The following is a 22986-nucleotide window of genomic DNA, read 5'->3' on the forward strand; positions in this document are numbered from 1 at the left end:
CAGGGTCACATCAGCGAGCGGGGGCGGCGCTGGGCTCGCGTCCCTCGCCACGGTCCCGTGCTGGTGTCTCCCACTCAGGCCTCATCCGGCACCCGTGATATGCCACGTGCTGAGGACTTAATGCTGGGTTGTCCCGGCCCCGGGGGTGAGCCCCGAGCCCCCCAGTCCCCTCCCAGTGCCTGTAGGAACACGCAACGCTGGCGCTGGCGCTGCACGTGTCCCCTCTGCGGGGTGGCTTCCCGCTGCCCACTGCCCGACCCCCCGTTGTATGTTGGAAAAAAGTTGATGAAGGAAAAGAATAAAAAGGAAAAATAAAAAAAAGAAAAAATGAGATGCAATTCTCTGCCCATCTCGATCAGCCCTGGGTCAGCCCCTGTTGCTGGCACAGGATTGCCAGAGGATGCAGAAAATCAGCCTGTGCTTCTCTCCCCTCTTTTTGCAACTAATCAGTGCATTTCCATTTCACCGGCTGTTAATACCTGTTTTTTCTAACTTACCGAGGATGTTTTATTCCTCCCTACCAGTGAATTATCTCCCGGAGGGAAGGTGTAGTATAGAATAGAATCCCAGGTGTATAAAATGCTGGCTGCCAGTAGGCCCTGGGGGGTATTAAATGAAAAGCCACGGTCTGGAGTTGGGGACAGCCCAGCCACGTTTGCTGGGTCGGTCCCCTACGGCCGGTGTTTGTTCCCTTTCGCCTGCAGGCCCCCAAGGAGACCCTGGCCAAAGCCGTGCTGGCAGAGCTGCCCCAGCAGGTCGTGCAGTACTTCAAGCACCAAAACCTGCCGCCCATCAACTCGGAGCCCGCGTAGAGCCGTGCCAGGCTGCGCCCTCTGCATGTTGCCGAAGCCTGTTGGTCCTACCGAAAGCGCATGTTCCACATGCTTGTAAGAGAGAATACCCTCCCCGAAACACTTTGTACTTCTTAATTTAATTGCTAAGTTCTTAAAACTCATCCCAGAGAAGCGTCTGGATTCATTTTGTACAGTCCCGGCCCGAGGTAACTGGCCAGGCCATGCCCTGGTCCTGCTCTGTTGCGTCACTTTGCAGTATTGAATGTACTTTGTATAATTTCAGTGGAACAGGATACAATTTTTACAATCAAAACTTGCTTTTTCCAAGCAATGAAATGCTTAATATATTCTTATCATTCAGTGAACTGGTCATTGTGTAGTTCACGTATCTGTGTCGTACCCGTACCTCTGTCACGCTTCATGTTCATTTTTATACTGTGTACATGTTATATTTGTTATACTCAGGTTAATAAAAAAACTTGGACATTTAAAACAAGGGTCTCCTCGACGGGAAGGTCTGGGAGCGTGGCCAGCGGTGCTGGGTGTTTGAGTCACCCCGACGCGGGCTGTCCTGGCCCCCCAGCCGCTCCCCCTGTGCCCAGCGTTTCTGCTCGCTGTGCCCCGGGATCAGCCCCAGGCCACCAACGGCAGGGTGCAGAGGGTGGTTGACTGGAGGTGGAGGTGAAGATGGGTGTCCCGGGGAGGGCAGCGTCCCTCACGCCCCCCCGGCAGCTCTCGGTGCCTGCCTGAGCCGAGGGCAGGGGGCTGGTGTGTGTGTGCACGGGGCAACACCAGTGAAGCCACCACCAACCGGCAAAGGGGCTTTCATGGTTCGCTGCTGCTTCATCTCGAGAAATTTTTCCAAGACAGAGTAAGAGCAGCTCCCTGCTGCCTGGGAGGAGATGGGCTGGGCGATGAAATCCTGCTCTCCAGCAGCTCCTTTGAGCTGCTCATCAGCAACGTGCTATCTTCAGCGCTAATTGCTGCTTTCTTCTGTTGTTAACTAGATTAGGGCCTTTTGAAGCTGGCAGGTAGAAAGTTGAAGATACTGCAGGGATCACCCGCCGTGCTCCGAACGCAAGCAGACTCGACCCCCCCCCTCCCCGATAGCGAAAGCGCTTGTGGTGGCGGGTTGGTGTCTCCATGTAAAACCTGGAGCCAGTCTGCACACGCGTGTGCTGCTGGCTGCACTCGTCGCCACTGACCGCCGCTCGCGCATGCGTGGTTGTCACTGCTGCCACCGGGTCACCAGCACGCGGGCGGCCCCGCGCAGTCCCACGGCTCGGCCGAAGCACGGAGCCAACGCGGAGCCCCCGGCCAGCACCGAGCGCGGCGCCGGGTGAGGCCCCATCCCCGGGAGAGGTGGGACTGCTCCGAGAAACATTTGCCTTGCAGAGTCCCCCCTGGAAGGGAAAAAAACCCAACCGACACCACCCTTTTCCAAATGGAGAAGCAGCCTTTGGAGGGCGGCTCGTTTAAAAATAATGCTGTACGCGGCTCAGCTTCCCGCTCCAAGTCTGTGGCTCTGGAAAAAAATTTTTTTTTTTTTTCTTTCCATAAGAGAACCTCACAGGCAGCTGCGCTAGCTCGTAAGCTCTTCTGCTAGTAGAGTGTTTGTGGGGGTTTGTCGTTTTTTTTAACACCTCTCTGAAGCTTTAACAACGAGCACAGACAACAAGCAGCTTATGAAGCTGTCCCTGGGGAGGGGATGGAGCATACACTATGCAGTCATGGCAAAGAGAGAACAGTCTTAAGAAAAAAAAAAAAACCAAAACAACTAAAAAGTCTAAATCCACCGCTGAATGACAGAGTTGCTGGAGCCAGCCGTTCTTCTCAGTGCGTCGGCCCCGGGGCAAGGGTTCCGCCGCCGCTGCCGTTTCCAGAAGGTCTGATGTACCCTCCCGTCCCTCGCACGCCGCACGTCCCAGCGCGTCTCTCCGCGCACTGAGGTATCTGAACGTCAGACGGCTTTTGGCTGTAGGAAGGTAGATGGGACCATGTAGATGGGACCACGGGATGGAGTGACGAGCTGGGACAGCTCTGCGGTTTGTTTGCAGGGGCCAGGCCATGAGAACAGCAGAGGTGACTGGGGCTCAAAGGCTTGTGTGAGCTAAGGGCCCCCCCCAAGCGCCCTGATCCTGCTTTCGGGAGCAAGAGGAAAGCAGGGGGCTCTCACGCCGGCTTTTACCAAATTACAGCTCCTCCTGGCCACGCAGGTTCAACGTAACCACCAGCATCCCCTCCTGCTCTCACCTGCAGCCCCTGTGGAGCACCACCACCGCGTCTGCCACAGGGGCTGCCAAATCCCACTATAAATTTCTGCCTAAATCGGCCATTTTGACTGCAGTTGTGCAAAATATCACTCAGGCAAATGGTCCCAGCGTGCTCACAGCCAGGCCAGGCTGCTCAGACTCTCTAGAGAGATTATTGATCTAGCTTAATGCCAGGGAAGGACACCTACATCTCTCACGCCAACTGCTCACGGCTCTTACAAATGCAACTTTGAAGAAAACCAGGCATTTTTTTGTGCACCGCTTCCATTTCACTCCATAGCTAGGTAAGATGAAAGTCATCAAAAGCAAAGCATTAGGGAGGCAGCAAGAGATCTAACTATTTTCCACCTGAAAGCGCCAAAATTAGGGTAGCTAGAGAAGAAACAGGAGCAACTCTGGAGCGAACACAAGAGGTGCCAGACAGCCCAGAAGACCAGGGGAGGATTTACAGTGTGTTTGTAAGGATCTGATTGTGGAACAGGGTTGTGCAAACAGCAAGGGTATTTGGCTAAGGAGAGCTCCAGCGTGAGCGTAACTCTCCTTGCTTCCCTTGGGAAAGTTCAACGCTCAAGCTAAGGCATGAATCCTACTAAAGGCCTTCAGGTTTCACTGCTTTTATCCCAGCTGCTCTCTTACAAGTTGCTTAGCGTCACGTTCATATAACCGCCCTCTAGTACACATGTATCAGCCGTTTTCTCAGGTGATATGAGAATCACCTGGGATTCGGCTGGGATAGTTAATTTTCTTCCTAGGAGCTGGTATAGTGCCATGTTTTGGATTTAATAGGAGAAGAATGTTGATAGCACACTGATGGTTTAGTTGTTGCTAAGTAGTGCTTATGCTAGTCAAGGACTTTTCAGCTTCCCGTGCTCTGCCAGGTGCACAAGAAGCTGGGAGGGAGCATAGCCAGGACAGCTGACCCAAACTGGCCAATGGGGTATTCCACACCGTATGACATCATGCTCAGCACATAAAGCTGGGGGAAGAAGGAAGGAGGGGACATTCGGAGCGGTGGCATTTGTCTTCCCAAGTCACCGTTACGCGTTATGGAGCCCTGCTCTCCTGGGGATGGCTGAGCACCTGCCCGCCAATGGGAAGTAGGGAATGAATTCCTTGTTTTGCTTTGCTTGCGTGCGCGGCTTTTGCTTTGCCTATTAAACTGTCTTTATCTCAACCCACGAGTTTTCTCACTTTTACCCTTCCGATTCTCTCCCCCATCCCACCGGGGGGGAGCGAGCGAGCGGCTGGCGGGGCTGAGTTACGGGCTGGGGTTAAACCACGACACTCAGAAGCGCGTACGCTTCGGAGTGTAGTACGTGGAGCAGGACTGCTGTGAGGGAGACTGTCACAAAGACGTTTCCACCTCTGAGCGGTCGAGCCGAGCCGTTCCAACCCACCGACCTCCCATTAGCACTGTTCGCGCACGGCTGAAAAGGACAGGCCCTCAGCTTTCACAGCAACTGCTTGCTCGTGCCTGGCTCCCTGGTCCACACCACCCATAAACATGCCCATGTAAGGTTTCTCGAATCCAATAAAACTTCAAAAATCACTGCAGAGGATGGTGGAGTTCTCCAGCTTCTGCACAAAGAGGTTTGGCTGAACCGGGGTATCCCACCCACCCTGGATCCATGCTTTTCAGGACACTGCTGCAGAAAAGCTGAATGACCTGTCAAGTGCTGGTGCGGAAGCAACGGCCTTTGAGCAGAACAGCCAACTGCAGCTCCTCTGAACTCACTCAGAACAAGAGTTTTCCATCACCGTCTCTGCAGTTGTAGGAGGCTGGCTTGCACTGCTCCTGGATGGCAGTTTGAGGAAGGGGCTGGTTGGATAGAGCAGAAATTGCTTAATGGAACGGGAACAATTATGAATGGCACAAGCCGAGATAAAAAAATGCACTCAGAATGTCTTTAATCATGTAACACTAAAACTTCTTTACAGTGTCATGGCAATCTACACTTCACCATCTGCTTGATTTTTGTTCTGCCCCCATTTCTCAAATACAGAATAAAAATGACATTTTAAAACAGAACACGTGGCTTTTTCTACAAGACTCCGCTGCTTCAAGTGAGTATTTTTTGCCTGTTAGTCTTGTATAAACTTCTTAGACCACCAGAATTCTTTCTCGTCGTAAGAGTTTTAAAAGATAAAGCTCTCTCCTCCCTACCCTCAGACCTTCATTACATTACTACGTCTGCCTTCTGGTTTAGGATGGCAGCCATTCTTCCAGGCTCAGTATGCACCCCAGAAACGGAAAGTTGGGGGGGGGAGGAAAAGGTATAATGAGTTATTTTAGGAGTATCTGAGTGTATTAAAGTTGAGAGGTTAGCTAGAAAGATTATATTTGGGGCAGAAGGATGCATCAAGCATCCATAAGGGCTTTGGAAGATACTCTGCACTACATTACACACGGAGGGATTTCGTTATGGACCATCAAAGAAACTGTTGCTACGAAAGACAGAAGAGACGATCTTTCCAGTGGAATTAATAGTGCCTTCGCTGTCCGAGCTGGACTCCGAATCGCTGCTTCCCGAGTAGGCGCCCAGGCCGGGCAGGATCCCAATGCACACGGCTGCTGAGGGACAGTGGACCGTGGAGCCTCCCACTGAGCTGCTCCCCAAGGGAACACAGGATGGTTTTTCTGAAAGAGAGGTACCTCAGTCAAAAACAAGAGCGCAGGAAAGAGCTTTTAATCAGCCGAGGAACTGCCATGTGTCAGTCACCTGCTATTGCCACATCAGCGGTGGATGATTGCAGGATTTAATTAAAGCATAAGGCAGCTTTATGCTGCAATAAAGCTATTCTGACAGGAAGGAGTTGCTACCTCAGGGGATTTTTTTTTTTTCTCATCACTAGTTTAAGCCCAGCTCTATGCTGCCATTACAGATTTTTATTCTAAAGTTGTCAGTTTGATGCTTGTCAAATACCAAACCCACTAAATAAGAATAAATAGCTCTGCTTTGTGTAATGGAATATTTTTTTGTGATATAACAGCATAGTTGGGGAAAAGTTTTATTCCATCACTCTGCTAGTCAACATTTCCCCATCTTCCATGGGCAATTAATTATTTCCAGTGTTCTGCAAGTTTACTGAACAGAAGAAGATTCCCGAAGCGCCTTGGGTTGTCATTACACAATTGCAGCTCACCCTGTTTGTGTCAGAGTATCTTGACAGCAAGTCAATTGCAGCCCTGACAGCTAAGACTGAAATGCAACTTAATTTTTCTTCTAGTTCCCCATAATTTTCTGAAACAAATTGGTTTCAGGATGGACAAGATCACACTTCATAGCATGAAAAGCTAATAGTGGGGGTACACAAATACATCAAAAGCTGCTGTGAGAGGAAAGGGATGATCTGTTCTCCATGCCTCCTGTTGACAGGACAAGCACTAGGCTCGAAATGCAGCTACAGAGACTCCTATTAGTTACCAGGTAAAAGTCTTTAAGGGTAAAATCAGTTAAGCATTTGAATAAACTGCCTAAGGAGGGTGCACAATCTCTATCTGTGGAGATTTAAGAGCAGCTTAGACAAACATCTGTCAGGAATGGTTTAGGCAGGGGACAGACTGATGACCTGCGGAGGTTCCCTCCAGCCCTATTTTCTATGCAGGCTGTCAGCACCTATAGTTAACATTTCTGCTGCTTTCAGAGAGAACATGCCAACCGCAGTCTGTGCTGTCTTGCATAATGAAGGAGCAGAAAAGCAAATCCTCTATCAGATTTAACACCAAGTCAGTTGCTGTTCAGGTGAGAGACAGACAGCTTCCCACATGCGGAAATCAGGACATACCTTGATTCTTTTCGTCATGATCAGTATCTAGTTTCAACCTCTTCACACTGTTACCACCATCTGAACTGTAGAAAAAAATAAGAAAGTGTCTTGTTCCTCATAAGCAACCACTTAATTACTGTGAAGTTAAAGTCACATCTTTGCCTCCAATGCTCCAGCAAATGCCAGTAGGGTGCCCTGATGACCATCAGCACTTCTAACTGCTGTTAACTGGGGCTCCTCGGGGAACACGCAGGATCCTAGAAAGAGTCAACACCACTGCAAGAATCACCTGTTAACCTGGGAAACAGAAACACGCCTCTGGGCATCCAAGTCAGATCTCTTACACAGTAGCCCCGAGCTGCCTATTCAGCTGGAAGTACCCCACTGGAGATCAGGAGGGACTGCAGCAGCTTCAGCCACCCCACATGACCACAGGCTTGCGCGCGTGGATGATTACCACGCTTGATGGTGCAACACTGGTGTCTTTCCCCTTCCAGGGTTTCCTTTCCCTCCCTTCAAGCACCTAGAAAGCCTGTTCTAAAACATCTAGAAATCTTTCACCCAGTAAGAAGCCCAGTAGGTTTTACAGCAATTCACACACAGCTGCAGTGCCTGAACTAAAAAAGAAAGGGGTCCTTTTTGGGTCCAAAGTGGTGTTGGGGGAAAAGAGCGTTCCTTGAGCTTCTGACTCTTCAGAACTTCTATGGCTCTTCCTTGTCAGCTCAGTTTCTTCTTCCCCCTCTCGCATGTTCCCAATCCTAAGCCATCCACATAAACAAATGCTTCCCAGCTTCAGCTGTGATGAACTAAAGTGATGAAGTATGAGCATTTTTATGCATTAACTCTTTTCTGTCCCTGTCAGAACATGCAGCACAGATGAAAGGTTATTCTGTGCAGGGAGGTTTTAATAGTAATACATCCTTTACAGGAAACTACAAAGCTCAGAGCGCAGATGTGGAACTCGCGCTACACTTGGTTTTGGCCAGTTTGCAATAAAAGACGGCAAAAATAGAAGACTGCAAAGCAAGTCTGTGATGGCACTGAGATGTCAGTTAAGATGCTCTCTTCAAATAGATGCCATCTGCAGACTCTAGATCTGCCATTAAGCACATGCCAGCTCCTTCTCTACATCCCACTGGGCTAAGTCCTAGTAGTTATAAGAAAAAAAAACATTGTTGGCTCCTTGTTATCAGTTCAAGGTTTCTCTTTTCTGCCCTCCAAAACCCCAAACAACTACCACCACCTAATGTGGGGGGGGGGGTTGGGAAGTGCTTACTTCAGTTTCCAGACATGCAATTACTGCTGTACCGGGAGCTAAACATCACCCTACAAGATAAGCTTCTAAAATAATCTCTCATTCTCTGCGACAGATTCAAAATCACTGACTGAATTTCTAGATGTCTGTAATCATCTTAAGTATTAGACGACTCATCTGTGGGAAGTAAGTCTGGTCCCTCATGCCTAGTTTCTCCATAACCTGTAGCACACCAGCAGCTGCGTTTGCAGGCCAAGATCAAAACAGCAAACAGATCACAACCCCAGCTGCCATCTCCCTGGGATGGAAAGGGTGTTGATGGATATCAGTGCAAATCAGCAAGGAACAAGGGAAGTTTGCCTGGCGCCCTCGGCATCAAATTGGCACACAAAGCTCTTCTCTTGTAACCTGTCTCCCCCATGCTGCCCCCAGCAGCAATTAAAATAATCCATTTTAGACACAGGTAAAATCATCTGATAAATTATGCAAACCCGAATGAAATTACATGAGTGAGGTGACACCGATATCTACAAATAGAGATGTAAAATGGATTCCCTCCAGATCCCCAAGCAGGATTGCCCAAGCCTGGCAGTCTAGAATGAAGGGTCTACCCACTTGCTTTACACACGCTTATCTATTTGAATTGCTTCATGTATTTCCCACAGTTTGTGAGAGCCTATGGAAACAAGGCTGGTCTTTTCTTATACCTCCCCCCTTTTTTCTTTAGGGCTAAGGTTCACACCTCACTCTCTGGAGGCAGTTTTGGCCTGCCTCCCTTTACACTGCTAACTGGGTTCCATTCCTCATGAATTTAGAGAGGTGTGAAACTAACCTTCTGTGTTTCACAGCTCCTGCCAACAGCTTTGCCTGAGAGAATTTGTTCTTGTTTTCCACTGACTTCATGGGCAATTTCTTCTCAGTTTCCTTCTTTGGGTCCATACTGACTCCCACTTTGGTGAGAGTGCTGTGAATTAAGGGTTAAGGATCAACCGGGAAGGAATGGAGAGAACAGACACTTCCTCTCCGATATATTTAGCCAGCTCTGCTGACAGCAGCGACCGAAGTTCATTCACATATTCTATCAAAATAAACTTATTTGTAATGACATTTAGCTGGCACCTTCAGCCAGGACAGAAGAGACTGCACCCTCTGGGTTCGGAGCTCTCTGGTATCAGCACCAGCGCTCCCTGAAGAGACGTCCAGGCAGCAGACTAGGAGCTGCTTTTCTGAAGTCAGAAAGGCACAACACAGGACACAGCCAGCACCCATAAACATACCCATCGTCCTGCCTTTTCCTAAAGGTCTTAGAAAAGCAAAAAGGTCAGACTGGACAAAAAAAAGAAAAAAGAAAAAAAAAAAAAAAGAAAAAGGCAATGCAGTACTTCCCCCTTCTACAGGGATCAACACATTTGTAATTCAAATTTGCTGCTTCAACCCCTAATCCTTACCAAAAAAACTAAGTAGCAATGTGTGGGCTCACTTGCACTCTTCAAACCCGCCTTTTGCTGAGCCCAGCAGATTTCAGCCTACCAAAGCAAAACAGTTCCATTTCTGTTTTGGTATTTATCACTCTAATTTTTCAGCTCATCTCTTTGTAAGGGCCACAAGGCTATTACTGCCGGTTAGAACACCAGCCCCAAGACGGAGGAGACAGATCTGATTAAGAGTGCATGTGGTCCAAGATTCACCCAAAAAGACTGCGACTGCACAGAAACACTAAGTAGCTTAAAACAGTGTTAGCAAGGTGGGATGCAGCTGAAACCTATAATGAGGTGGAGAAGCTTAAGCAGGTTCTCAGACGGGGTAAGAAGGAGCCTGGTCTGTTATTAAGGCACACTCACTCTGCACACACACTAAACAGGTCGTCTTCTGTGGCAGGATCTAGTCCTGTCCCTGATAACAGTTAATTTCCAGCTGTATCTGACGAAGCGAGGTCCATCAAAGATCCTGTTTGTTAATGAGGTGCCAGTGGAGTCACAAAAGCTTCTGCAAAACTTTTAAACTGCACATAGCAAAGGCAAATCAACCTAATTTTAAGCAGGTATTTGTTTATAAACCTAAATCTAGCTTTCTACCAGTTTCTTCTCTGATGACAATTCCACTGATCAGGTGACATAACCACAAGCTGGAGTTTCACCGGTGCCCCAGTTATTGCAGACAAATACTGGACAGTGAATTTCACATTGATGGACCATATATTTGAAGTTATAGTTCTTTTTCCCCACTGAACATCTGCAAATCAAAAACTCTTACACCTTCCTTTGAAGTCACACACTCAAAGTCTCCAATCACTTTACAATTAGGAGCGTTCAGATACCATTCCTTATTTGATTTTCCTAAGGATACAGCAGTAACCCAGACTGCTACCCACCTCAACTGAAAGTCTTCTCAGTCAAAACCAGACTGTTCAATTTTATTTATTTTTTAAGATGACACAGGAGTGCCATCCTGTGGCTATCAGAAGCAATCTGAAAGCTTGTTGTGTCGAACATGGTTCCACACACTGCAGTGTTCAACTTCCACATTCAGGTTCATTACCTTGTTGTATTCTAATACTGCACTACAAAAGCCTGGGTGAGGAACCCAAAGACTTGTCTTTTAAAAGATACCGAATTACAGGCTTTTCACTGCCATCCAGGATGCCATTCTCCTAACACTCCTCAACTACCAGAGACACAGCACATTTTTAAGAGATTTTACATGTACTGCTGCCATTAGCAAATGTAACACTACACCTAGCCAAGAAGTGTCCCCTCTCAGGAAGTCTACATTAGAAATAAACCTCTTAATATTAAATATCAACTGCATTAAAAAAGCTGTCCTCCTTCTTGGAGGGGGACTTTTCCTACATTTACATAGGATTTAAGACAACAGGATGTTGTTCTCAAACACTTCTTGGAACTGGCTTTAAAAAAAATCTGTAAATCTTTAAACACTGTCAGACCAGTGGGGTCTGGACAGGGTAAGTAGCAAAAAAACCTAGTTGTTCATGTAGGAGGAAGTAAAATTCCTATGCATCCATGCATATGAATTTCTTATGCTCGAGAGCGCATTAAAATATTCCAAGGCATGTTTAGCCTTAAGGTATATGATTTCACGATTGTTCAACCTAAAAAATGAAGGAAAAAAGCAAGAAAAAAAGCTCTGTACTTGAATAGTGACGTAGGTTTTACCGTTAAATTAATGCCTCTGGGTAGTTTAAATTGGATGTTACACTAGGAAAAAGACCAAATAATCAAACCCACTGGGCTGACATTCCTCTTGTTAGTTTGGAAGAGCACTTGAACAGTACCTATAGATCCAGCACATTTACCTAGTACCTACTCTTTCTTGTCACTGTAGTGACAAACCATTAGTAACAACCTGCAGATGCAAAAACACCTTTTGCATTTTAAAAGAATACCACCAACAATTTCAAACACAAACACAGATGAGTCATTTTGCAAGTTGCTCTAAGATTGCTTGAAATATTATGGGTTTTTTTTTAAAAAAAAAAAAAAAAAGGAAACAGAATGGGCAAAACTTCTCAGTTTCTCATGAGCTGAGGTGACTATAAAACATTCTCCCTCCCCCCACCCCATCAGCAATAAGTTCTGCAGTTACAGCAAACTTCAGATACAGAGCCGGATGATATTACTAAGACTGCAAAGACTGAGGTTAGATGGCCTGTACATCTTGAACAGGGCCTGCGCAGTAAATTCAGGGATCAGCGTGGTACGTGGCTAATTCAAGGCAACGCAAGATTCCCTCTGGGCTGGTATGGTTCACCCCAGATGCACGTGACGTAACTAGAGCTGTCAGCTGCTTCCACAGCGCAATCTCATACTGCACATCCATGCATCAGGCAGACCCGCAAGCAACCAGCACCAAAACTAAATATATCCCATGAACATCCCATTATTAGATCCAACAAATCAAGAAAATATTCCAAATCCATCAACCAGCTACAGCCTATTTCTAAAGTAAAAAAATGCATCAGTATTGCTTTTTCATAAACGCACTACTGAGATAACTTAGATGCTCCAAGCTGTAAATCATTAACTAATACAAGGTAATGCAGATCTTTATAGCCTTGGCACTATTCAGCTGTAGTTGCTGACTGTTTTTGGTCACCTCCTTGTGTCCACAAACTCTCATTTATACTAAAGCATCCTTGAGAACTTGTGCTTTGTTCACTGATGACTTAAAAGCAATGGTTTTCATTAGGAGGCAAAGAAACCATCAGGTTCTGCACAAACTCAGTAAACCTCAAAAAACCCAACATTTAGCTTAGTACAGAAATCCTCAAATCATTCCAACCTCCCTTGACTGGCACTGACTAGAGAGAAAAAGCATCCTGTATTATTTTCTAGCACATCTTCATGAAAATTTGGCGTTTAACAGCAAAGCCAAACTGTCCTGCTCTTAGTACTGCCTAGAAGTCTGTATTAGCCAGAGGAGCTGAGTCTCCATGGGCACTGACTTCCCAGAAGAAAGTCAGCGCATCTGCACAGATGTATTGGATTTCTCATCCTGCAGTTATCAGCAAGGGAGAAAGTAGCTAACACTTCAAGAAGAAAAACAGAGAGAGCAATTCAAACATTATTTCAAACAGGTATGTTAAAAACAGCCAAGATGCAGTGAAAAAAAACCAAACAAGAACATTTACTTTTCAGTAAGAAGACAAAGGCAAAAGATTAGAAGTAATAGGCTGTTTTTCCTTTACGTTCTCTTTCTCTTTTTAGCTATGGTATTTCATGCCCTCCATAATGGAAAAAAAAAAACAAAATCCCAAACAATGGCCAGGGGGAGAAGGAAAGAAAAGTACCAAAGACTTGTGGGGGCTGAGGGGGGGAATATCAAACATTACAGTGGGAGATCCAAGCTACAATGAAAACATTAAACTTCAAAAGTCTATCACTGTACATGTTCTGTAAAGCAGTTTTATAGAAAGAATGTCAATGACGGAATAGAACTACACGGCCCAGTCTCTTACCCTCCTCTATATAACCACCAGCCATTTTAATGCAAAGGATATTCTGTATTCGTTTAGTTCTTTCAGCTCTTCTTCTCTTCGTTGCTTTTCGAGTAGCTCTTGCTGCCGAGAAACCTCATCAAGGAAGTGCGTCTCATCTTCATCTAAGCCTCTTACCATATTTTCTGAATAAAGGAAAAGAATGCATATTGACAAGCTAAAACCACTTAGGGAACAGCCATTTATTTTACGCTACTTCGCCACTATCTTAGAACATTTTCCGATGATTTCAAACTGCCCCATAAATGTAGGTAAGCGTCCACATCTCGCATATGACATTTCTAATACTGCCGAGGTAGAACAATTTGCACAAAGTCACTGGGAACACGGGGAGTAGAGTCCTGGGTGACTGAGTGAACTGGGGACTCCAGCAGTCACGCTGTCGTACCGAGTAAAGGGTACAAAGCAAACTCCACGAGCTATCTGATGGATTCTGTAATTAAGGAGTAAAAATACTTCCCGGTTAATGATACTGGCTGCTAATGAGCTGAAACTCTTACACACTCAAGCACACAAACTACAACAAACTAACACAGTTTGAACACAATACTATTACTCCAGAGAAAAGCAAGACACAATTCATAGGAAGCCATGAAATGCTATTGGACTTGCTGATACAATTAAGGAAAATTGACCAAGTTTTCACACAAGCAGCCCTTCTGCAGTTCTGAAACACCATTTGGAACAGGTTACACAAAACAAGGAATAACCACATTAAGCAATGATATATTTGTTGTTTTGATTTCAGACACCGAGTTTAAGCCTGTCTCCTCAGAATCTGTTCTTAAATCAACCAGTAACTGGAAAAAAAACCACGTTACTTCTCCCCATAAATCTTGCCTCAAAATAGGATGTACATTTTCTTAAAGCAAACAATTAGTAACTTAACCGAGATTAACATCTGTTTTAAAAAAAAAAGTAGAAGCAAGACAATTCCTAACTTCCAAATAAAAATAAATTCTTTCTAAACATGCTACCCTACTTTAAGGAAAGTACACGCTAGTGCAGTAGGAAGGTCTTTTATTTTCTGTTCTGCAAATGTTCAACATCTCTCAATCAAATGATTTAGTTAGAAAGGTAATAAAAGATATTTTTTAGAAAGACCAAGTCTGGCTCAGAAATCTTAACCCAAACATCACCTTTAGTCTTCATTAGAGTTTAATTCCGTAAGAGGATTTTTAGGCTTTTACATGAGGTCGCCATATTTTTTTTAATCGTCACCCACATAGCCAAGTCCTACTCACTTTAACGGCAAGCCAAGAAATCCATTTACATTGATAATTGGCAAGCTTCTGTCTTTGACAGAAAAGCTCTAGAAATCAATTATTATTTGAGGTTACTTTTTAAAGGCTGATCCCTACTCTTTCCAACTCTAAGAATGCAGAGCTCATTCGTAAATCTTTAAACAGTAACTTGTAGCATTCACTACTACTGCTGAGGGCCCCTTCAAACAGACAGCAAAAGCAGTGAAACTCTGAACGTTTTTTGAAGCAAGTGACGTGAATTAATTTCATTCTCTGCCTGCCTGATCTGCAAACTAAGAAAAGCAGCCATAGAGATGCTTCTGGCTGACGTTACTGAGACTCCCTACTGTCTGCAGTAGGCTTTGTTCTCCTGGTTAGCAGGTATCTGCTATTCCACAAGGGTTGCCTTAAAAGCAGCAGCTGGGTTACGTCTCAGTTACCCCCTCTCAGGGATGCCTCTCATTCCAGTACTTGGTTTACAGGTTTTCTGCCTGAACCAAAGGGAAGATGTTGCCGATCTAATATAACTCGGCAAGGGAAACAATTAATTTAGACAGTTACTAGAAGCCTTTCCCATCCAGGTTGGTAGCAGTCAGTTTTCTGGAGGCTACTTGGACAAGAATTGCTTAGTCACATCACCAGAGATGACTTGGATGAAAAGTTTACCAAACTAAACTGGAAACTCTCCAGATGGAAAGAATCCTGTAGGTACAGTTGGGAGACTTTAGTGCATTAATGCTACTATCTGCACATTACACTTTTCACCACTGAAAATACAAGCGAAACTTAAGAGATAGGGAGTAACTTCCATTTATCCTTATTTTGGTTACCATAGCCACTCAGAAAGAAAATTTTTAAAGTTGCATTTTAGAGAATACTAGTATTATTTTTCATCTAAAATTCTGTAGCATTCTACTAAAATTATTTTACTTTGGAAAGGAAGACATTCTTGCCATGCTGAATAACCTAGCAGAAAGAACTGCTAGTCTGTTACCGCTTTTTATCTACACAAAAGGTTCAGAGTAACAAAGTTTGTGTGTTTTTGCAAACACAATTCTTCAGCATTAAGGTGTTTCTCCTCCCAAGTCCCATCATCAATTCTGACTGATCAGAATGACAGTGCACTAAACTCGTTTTTTACTCCTCCAAAACTCCCATGGGTAGAAAAAATACTTATGAACATTTTAAGGCAAATTCAAGCATATTAGTGGACAAATCTTGTCACAAGTGGCCAAACTGGGCTGAGCTCTGATGAGGTAAACTAGTGGTCCACAGTCCACCCAACACTTATCTTTAGTTAGTCAGTTCCTCCCACTTAACCTTCTCCCAAAGAAATTTGGCTACAGGAACGATTCTAAAAGCATGGACTACAAAACAGGAAAGGCAATCATGGTAACCCTAATAGCGTCTGCAGGGGCAGGGAGTGTCATCTAACGGAACTCAAAGATTGTGGCATAGTTAAAGGTAATAGATAGTTTTGTTGCATCGCAAATGCAGGAGAAATTCTAGATAGAATCCAGTTAGGCAAACTGGAGCTTAAAGAACACAATAGTTTGAGGGTAAAGCTTCCAGCTAAAGAACCAGAATCGATCAGAACCCACCTTAAAAGGGAATCCCACAGTATCATCCTCACTTCTCTTTAGATGGAGCCAATAGCTCCCTTTTTCCCAAAATGGTTGACTAGTAATTTCCTACTTCTCAGTATCATCTTTGCACTCAGCAGCACATATACAGGTGATACAATGCAAAGGATTTTTCTATAAAACCAGAAATTCAAACATCAGTAGAAATTAGGTTTCCATTTCACTAGAAGAGTTAGATATCTAGTTTTTGAATCAACTCCTGCATGTTTACTTCTTCCAAATAGTGATCTTGAGCCTCAAATCACTTTTGCGTCAACTAATTGCAGCTTGGAAATGTAACAGCTGCTGGAACAGGCTTTCTTTTTATTGATTCAAACAGGATGGTCTTGTGTTAAAGCGTGAGTTCAAGAGTCACAAAACCACGTTACATTTCCACTTTTCCATGGATTGGTATCAGGGCTTTTTTCGATTTAATGTGCAAAATAAGCCTAGTATTCTACACTTTACAGGAATGCAGCTTCATACCAGCAAACAACTTTTGAGTTTCACATGTGTGCAGTGCTGTCTCGGTGCCCAGAACAATATGTTATCTGCAGGAACATCCACCGTACTTGAAAAATACAAGATTTCAGTAACACTTTCCTGAAGCCTCTGTTTATCTCTCAGAGAAGCAGACAAGACACACAGATATGTCCCTTAGTCAGATGCTGTATACAGCTGTTGCACACAATACATGCAGTTTGCTGGGCTTTGGTTCAAAATAGTAACTGCTGGTGCTTACTGAATTTAAATTGTTCCTCAAACTCCTGCTGCTTCTTTTCCCTCTGTTCCTGAAGTCTTTCATACAATGAACGTGGGTCATACGCCTCCTCTGGGCATTCTGAAAGAAAATGAGACCATATGTTAGAAATACTAAATCACCAACAGTTCTTAGTTTCTTTATGTAAAGAACATTTTAGAATACAAGCTACTACCTTTTATTTCTGTTTTCCACAAAAGTGAAATATTCTTGGATCTCTTTCCTATAATTATTAAAATCTAACCCATACCTTCTGGGTCCTCAGGTTTTCGAACCTTTTCCCATTCTTCTTGCCTTCTCTTTCGTCGCTCCTCTAGCTCCGATTCAGACACAAACCTCTTGTTAATCACAAGATCAGCAGTACCATCTCCCCCATCCATTGTGGAACAGCCCGTCCTAAAAACACAGTATGAAAGACAGCAGGGGCCTGATTTCACTTGTCAGTGCATGAGACATTACTACACATCCTGAAAAACAGACCCGCACTCATGTCACTCCAGTTCTCTAAAGACCACTACACAGTAAGTACTGATTGAGATACCTACTCACTGCATAACTGCTAAGAATAACAGCACCACCCATTACTCCTCCTTTACTCTTTTTCATAATTATGTCTTCCCTGCTAGTTGTCTGCCTCAGACTGCTTTTCTACAAGTCACGTTTTAATGGAATTTTGCTTGGCCCACCTTGGATTTACCTTTCTTAAATAAATATAAAAATTAAATTAAAATAAATTAAAAAACCCCACACCCACACTCACGTCCTTTTATTTCAGTTCTTACACTTCTCTGCTCTGGAGAAAGGATCTGACGCTTTGCCCTCACTTTACCTAATTTCTTTTCGCCCATCCTGTGAAAACTTGCCTGTTTTCAATGATTTGAACACACATAAGTGCTTAACAGTGAGATTTCAGAAGTTAGCAACCAATCTCTCTAACCTTCAAAAGCATTCTGCACCTCTTTGCAGCTCTGGGGAGAGCCAGGCTTGGACAGATGACCCGGGGGACTGTCTGTCAGGGTTACACAGAGTTCAAGAGGCAGTGAAAGAGGGAATTCCCTTGGGCTAAAACAGGGCTGGGATTAGAAAACAGGAGCAGCACTTCCGACCAAGCAAGCACAGCCCCTTCTCACACAGTACACCCGCCCTCTGCTTCAGGAGACGCTGGGTACTGGCCAGGTACCCGTGTCAATACCAGGGGCAGGGCGGAGATGCTCCAAGGAGTCATCCCAAGAAGGGAACTCATGGTCTTGGCACCTGTAAGCCCAGGATGAAACGAACTGCTTGTCCTAGTCTTAAGCGGCTCCTTTCAAGATTTATTCTGCCAGCTCCATGCTACAGAATGAAGCATTAATGCCTATTTTTGTTTCTTACATCAAGGCTGTATAGGCCAGTACAATGTAAACACAAGATAAAAACAGCTCTTCATTTAAAGTTATGCTAACCTCACGCGTTCTTCTAGTTTCTTTTTATTTCCTTGGTATAACTTCATCACATGCCCCAAGGACTACAGATGATTTCCCCCTGCACTGTCAAATATTATTCATTTAGGATCTCACCCTGCCTGCATTTCAGCACTGGAAGAGAACTTGGAACACTTACTCTTCCAGGGAAGGAAGGATGCAGTAACCCAAATAATGGAAGGAACCAGTTTATCATCCTTCCTTCCTACCACAAGGAACCACTCCTGCAGGAAGCAGACTCCTGAAATTCTTACAAAAACCGATACTTTTGTGGGGTATTGTTTGTAATACAAATGACAAATTGAGGTCTCAGGAGAAATCCAGGTTAGAGCACTGGACAAATATTTGTTACAGCAGGATGCATTCTTAAGGTGGGAATTACCAAAAGAAGACAAGACAAAAGGATTCTCTTAAGAACTGTGGAAAGGAAGGACAGACCAAGGGCTGGTGATTTTTTCTTTTTTTTTTTTTTTTACTTTTCTTTCTTTCTTCTGTTTCTTTTTTAATATCTAAAATCCACCCTAAGACAAGTCCACTTTCCAGAAAGCATGGAACATCTGCTCTTTGAGTGTCATTTCTGAAGGTGATTCAAGCTGGAAACCTATAGAGAAGATGAAAATTGAACCTTCCTCCTGAATACAAGTCCTAATCACGCAGCCAGCTTTCCTACCCGAGTGCTGTATAAACAAGATAACCTGGTTCTCCACTTGCGTCATCTCAACCCATCCATTTAGAGAGGAAACAAAAGGTTCCGATACAATGGTGACAGAAAGTCAGAAAAACAAACTGAAAGAGAGGGGTTCAGCAAGGGCACAGTATCATCTGGGGACTAAAGCCTTCAACAGCAAACCACCTGCCTTCTGGTTCAGCCAGTTCACTTAGACAATGTATTTTAAGATATCTGAAGTGGATGAAGGTTCAATTATGACTTGATATACAGCTACGTTATTTTCACTACAATCCTGGAAAGAGGCATCTGATGAAATACATTTCAGCAAATAACAGCTTTACTGACAGCTACATCCTGGGGCACACAGATGGGGAAAAAAATAAAAATCAAGCAGTGTCGCATTTAAGTACATTTGTACTTACGAAGTTGGCTAATGTTGCGGTATTCCTTGCCCTCCCCCATCTCAAACACACACAAAATCTTCCAGACCAGACAAAACACATGTGTTGTGAAACTGTCCCTTGTTCACCCATGTTTCTGTCTGGCGACTGTATTCTAGCGAGCGATACGCTGTCATTGTCCGCGGTGGCAGCACTGTCACAGCTGTAACCCGCACCTTTTGATACTACCGGCTGGTAACATTCCCAGGACCAAAAAAATAAAACCTCACTGCCCTTGCCATCACCCAGGCTAGAACAGATCCAGAGCAGAGACAACGTCCTGGTGTCCCTCTGCTGCCTCCAAGGCATTCAGACCCCCGTTAGGTAACGGTCCCCCCGCCCGCCGCCGCGGGCAGCGCTCCCGGCGCCTCAAACGAAGCGCTGTGCGCCGAGCCTGGAGCCACGCTACGGCCGGAGGCGAAGAATTGCTCCCCGCCGAGGCGCGGTCAGCCTGAAACCCGCCACCGGGGCGCGGCGCCCGCCTCTAACGGTGCCCGAGCACGCTGGGACGGGTGGGCCTCCCGGCGCCGGCCTGGGCGTGCTGGGCCGGGCCTGCTCCCAGCCCGCGCCGCCGAGCCCCCACCGCGACCTCCTCTCTCTGTCCTCCCTCCACTCCCTCGCTCCGGGAGCGGCCCCCCCCCGCCGCGGTTCGGCCGCCGGCCCGGCCCGGCCCGGCCCGCCGCGCTCACAGGGCCCGGGCCCGGCCCTCTCCGCCCCTGCACCTGAAGGGCCCCACGCCACGGCCACGGCCACCCTCCCCGCCACGCTCACAGAGCCCCCGACCCCTGCACCAGACCCCGCGGGGCCCGGGCCGCCGCCGGCAGCACCCACCGCGGCCGCTGGCCCGCTACAGCGAGAGGCGCGGCCCGGCCCGGAGCGCCGCCATTGATCCCCTCTCGCAGGCCCGCCCCGGTTCGTTCGCCGCCGCCGGTCGGCCCGCCCCTTCCGCCCGCAGGAGCCAACCGAGTGAGCTCTTCCTTAGGCAGCCCCTTCCCCCCGGTAGCCAATCCCCGCTGCTCTTACGGAAGGCAGAGGAGCGCGCGGAACGGCCGCGCGCACGGCGGGCGGGCGGGAGGGTTGGCTGCCAGGTGACGTCAGGGCGGTCCTGCGCCGCGATTGGGTGAAGCGCTCGGGCGGGGGCCGGGGCCATGGGCGGGGCGGGTCGCCCGGGAGACCGCGGGGGGCGGGGCCAGGCGGGGCGGGGCGGGGCCGGCCGGTGTGTGGCCTCCATCTTTCCGCCGTGCGCCGCCGCGGCACAAAGGAGCGGCGCGGCCGGGCCGGGCCGGGCCGGGCCGGGGGGGCGCGCGGGCCCCGCGGCGTTCCCGGTGGGGCTGAGGTGAGGTACGGGCGGGGCGGGCGCCGCCCGGCGGCGGGGCGGGCGCCGCGGGGCTGAGGTGGAGCGGGGCGGGCAGCGGTCTGGCGCTGAGGGGAAGGGGCAGTGCTGGGCTGGGCTCCGGTGGCGGCGGTGGGCCGGTGCCTGCCGAGGCCGGCCTTGGGTCAACGAGGGGAAGGCGCGGTGCTCACCCCCAGCCCAGCCTCCGCTTGCTCGGGAGCCACGCGTGCCGCCGGGGCAGGGTCCGGCTCGGGGGGAGGGCTGGGAGGCCGCCTGGCTGCGGGGCCGGGGGCCGGGCCAGCGCAGCCCCGCCGGCCTGAGGCAGCGGCCCGCGCTCCCGTGGGCGCTGCTTGTTTGTGCAGGTGCTGCCCTGGCTGCTGGGGGAGCGCGCTGCCTCGCCGGGGTCACCCGCACCCCCGGGAGGGCAACCAGCGAAAAAAGGCGGGTGGCCGCGGTCCAGCGCCGCTTGCCTTGTGCCCGGCCGGACTGCTGGCACGCTGGGTGCTCCCGGCGCTGCGCATGGAGGCCCCGGAGCCAGTGAGAGCTGGGCTCGGGTGTAAAGGTAGGAGCTCGCGAAAGAAAGCGACAAAAGTTGAATGAAACGGGGATTTGCTGGAATGGGGCACCCCAGGGCTGCTGCTGTTCGGCGCGGTGAGGTGTTACAGCTCTTTAACGGCGCCTCTCGGGTGCTGGGAGACCTGCCCGGTACTTGTATGACTTGCAAAACAAGGGCTTCGCTGCAGCGGTTGGGTGCGGGTTGGGTTTTAGCGTGCAGGGGACAAAATGACATGCTGCGCTGGGACCTCGTGGGAGCTCAGAAACACTCAGAAGAATTTTGCTGAGCCCTTGAATATTTTTATATTAATGTAAGAAGTCAGAAGCCTGAAAACTATTTACCACTCTCAATGTAAAAATATTTCTGCAGAGCAAGCTTTCTGTCTTTTACAGAAAAAATACAAAGTTGTGGAGTGAGCTACCAAATGCGATTATTTATCTAGACCTTTTACTTTGCGTACTTGGGCAATAGATTAGGCAGCGGCACCTTTCCTAGTAGTGTGGTAACACCACGGTACTGCTTTGCTCTCTTAGTTTGGCGCTTATAAAGCGGGTCTCTTCACTGCTTGTGTTATGCCGATATCAAGCATGCATTTCTCTTTTAAGCCCTGTGATTCTGTCCTGCTGATCACTGTTTCTATCTTGCATACCTTTGTTTTTCCCCTTTTATTTTTTTTTTAATAGTGCTATTTCTTATTTTCTGTTGTGCAGCAGGAGGTACAGTGTCCCTTCTGGGTGGAGTCTTAATGTAGGTCCTGAAAATGACTGTAGTCGTCTTGGTTTTCATTTTCTGTTTTGTTACTGCAAAATCTTGCTCTGAATCTCTCGGTATCCACCCCGAGCCCAGAGTTCGTTTTGGTGCTCGGCCTGCGTTTATCAGTATTTCTTACGCAGTCCATGGGGGAAGTATGAACATAAGAGCTGCCTTTTCTCTTCTAAATTTATTCAGCCTTCTCGATACTGCATTGTTTTCTGAATGCTCATGTGTTTGGTGTTTTTTTCCTTTTATGTCTGTGTCAGTATTTGTTTTCTTCAACATAAGCAAGAGATTTTTTTTCCACTTAGCACTAGCTTTGCCTCAGGTTTTTAATTTTTCTGTCCTTTGTCTTGCAGTGAATGCATTTATTTGTTTTGGTGTTTGGTTTTTTTTTTTCTCATGCTGGTCCTCAGTGCAGTTCTGCTTTACTCATAATTTTCAGTGCATCCATCAGTTCTATGAGGTTATCGTCATGTGGAGACCTACATACATTTGTGTACTGTAACTCTTCCCCTGTTTACTTCTCAGTATTTAAACCTTTGCTATTTCCCTGCTAAAATACACAAAACTCTTAACAGTTCTCATCTCCTACGAGCCATCTGAAATATTCCCTTGCATCTTGTCTCCTCTTGGACTCCTGTATTTGGCTGTGGATTTCTGGAGAACTGTGTGTTCTCAAAACCTGTCATGTAGTTTTAAGAGTCTAGGGTGCTGTTAAATGTATTTTTCTCTTGCATTTATCTAAATGCAAGGAATTGATCTGTTCTTTGCTCTGATCTAAATCTGGCCCGTTCTTCTGCAAGTGTTTTTGCGTATGTCTTTGTTCCCCTCTGCTGAAGCCCACTCAGCAAAAGAGGTCCTTTCTCCTGCTGGCACCCGCTCCTGTGTCTCTTCCTTTAGGACATCACTGTTACTGCTTTGTGCCCCAATCTCTGCTATTTGTTCTCATTTACAAGTCTGGTTGAATAGGTTGTGTATTTCTCCTGGTGTGTTCTTTTTCAGACGCGTGAAGCACAACTGGAGTTATGTGATCGCTTCTCC

The 22986-nt window shown here is 46.9% G+C and overlaps 3 protein-coding genes across 18 annotated transcripts in view; 2 read left to right on the top strand and 1 right to left on the bottom strand.

Annotated features, from left to right (window-relative positions):
- The window catches only part of CPNE2 (copine 2), a 61082-nt gene extending 55748 nt beyond the window's left edge, over positions 1 to 5334 (top strand). For all 9 annotated transcript variants that reach the window (XM_075160799.1, XM_075160798.1, XM_075160804.1 and 6 more), the window contains one exon: positions 705 to 5334. In XM_075160799.1, coding sequence (XP_075016900.1) covers positions 705 to 812 — 108 coding nt within the window. In that variant the 3' untranslated portion in view covers positions 813 to 5334. The remainder of the gene's footprint in view (positions 1 to 704) is intronic.
- Positions 4959 to 20237, bottom strand: PSME3IP1 (proteasome activator subunit 3 interacting protein 1). Of its 3 annotated transcripts, XM_075160810.1 has the most exons (8): positions 20132 to 20189; positions 17668 to 17792; positions 16981 to 17126; positions 16713 to 16811; positions 13107 to 13229; positions 8923 to 9055; positions 6854 to 6918; positions 4959 to 5705 (listed from the first exon to the last, which is right to left on the bottom strand). In XM_075160810.1, exons 3-8 carry the CDS (start codon positions 17108 to 17110, stop codon positions 5488 to 5490), a joined length of 768 nt encoding a protein of 255 aa, XP_075016911.1. In that variant the 5' UTR covers positions 17111 to 17126; positions 17668 to 17792; positions 20132 to 20189; the 3' UTR covers positions 4959 to 5487. The 3 variants fall into 3 exon arrangements, with proteins under 3 accessions (XP_075016911.1, XP_075016913.1, XP_075016912.1); XM_075160812.1 differs by lacking the exon at positions 17668 to 17792 and having other exon boundaries at positions 20132 to 20237; XM_075160811.1 differs by lacking the exon at positions 17668 to 17792 and having other exon boundaries at positions 8923 to 9051; positions 13103 to 13229; positions 20132 to 20228.
- A 273-nt stretch (positions 20238 to 20510) lies between these two features.
- RSPRY1 (ring finger and SPRY domain containing 1) overlaps positions 20511 to 22986 on the top strand; it is a 40834-nt gene continuing 38358 nt past the window's right edge. For 4 of the 6 annotated variants that reach the window (XM_075160817.1, XM_075160814.1, XM_075160818.1 and 1 more), the window contains exon 1: positions 20514 to 20636. The gene's annotated coding sequence lies outside the window, so the exon portion shown is untranslated. Of the gene's footprint in view, positions 20642 to 22986 lie in introns of all 6 variants that reach the window. The other 2 variants (XM_075160819.1, XM_075160815.1) reach the window with 2 other exon arrangements.

This window comes from Calonectris borealis, chromosome 12 (genome assembly GCF_964195595.1).
Source record: "Calonectris borealis chromosome 12, bCalBor7.hap1.2, whole genome shotgun sequence".
Lineage (NCBI taxonomy): Eukaryota > Metazoa > Chordata > Aves > Procellariiformes > Procellariidae > Calonectris > Calonectris borealis.

Excerpts from the sequence above, each read along its gene's own strand:
- PSME3IP1 (XM_075160812.1), bottom strand. The coding sequence starts at position 17,110 with ATGGATGGGGGAGATGGTACTGCTGATCTTGTGATTAACAAGAGGTTT. Across the intron at positions 16,812-16,980 it reads AAAACCTGAGGACCCAGAAG|AATGCCCAGAGGAGGCGTAT; the intron begins GTATGGGTTAGA and ends ATTTTCTTTCAG. Across the intron at positions 13,230-16,712 it reads TGAGGAACAATTTAAATTCA|AAAATATGGTAAGAGGCTTA; the intron begins GTAAGCACCAGC and ends TCCTTTATTCAG.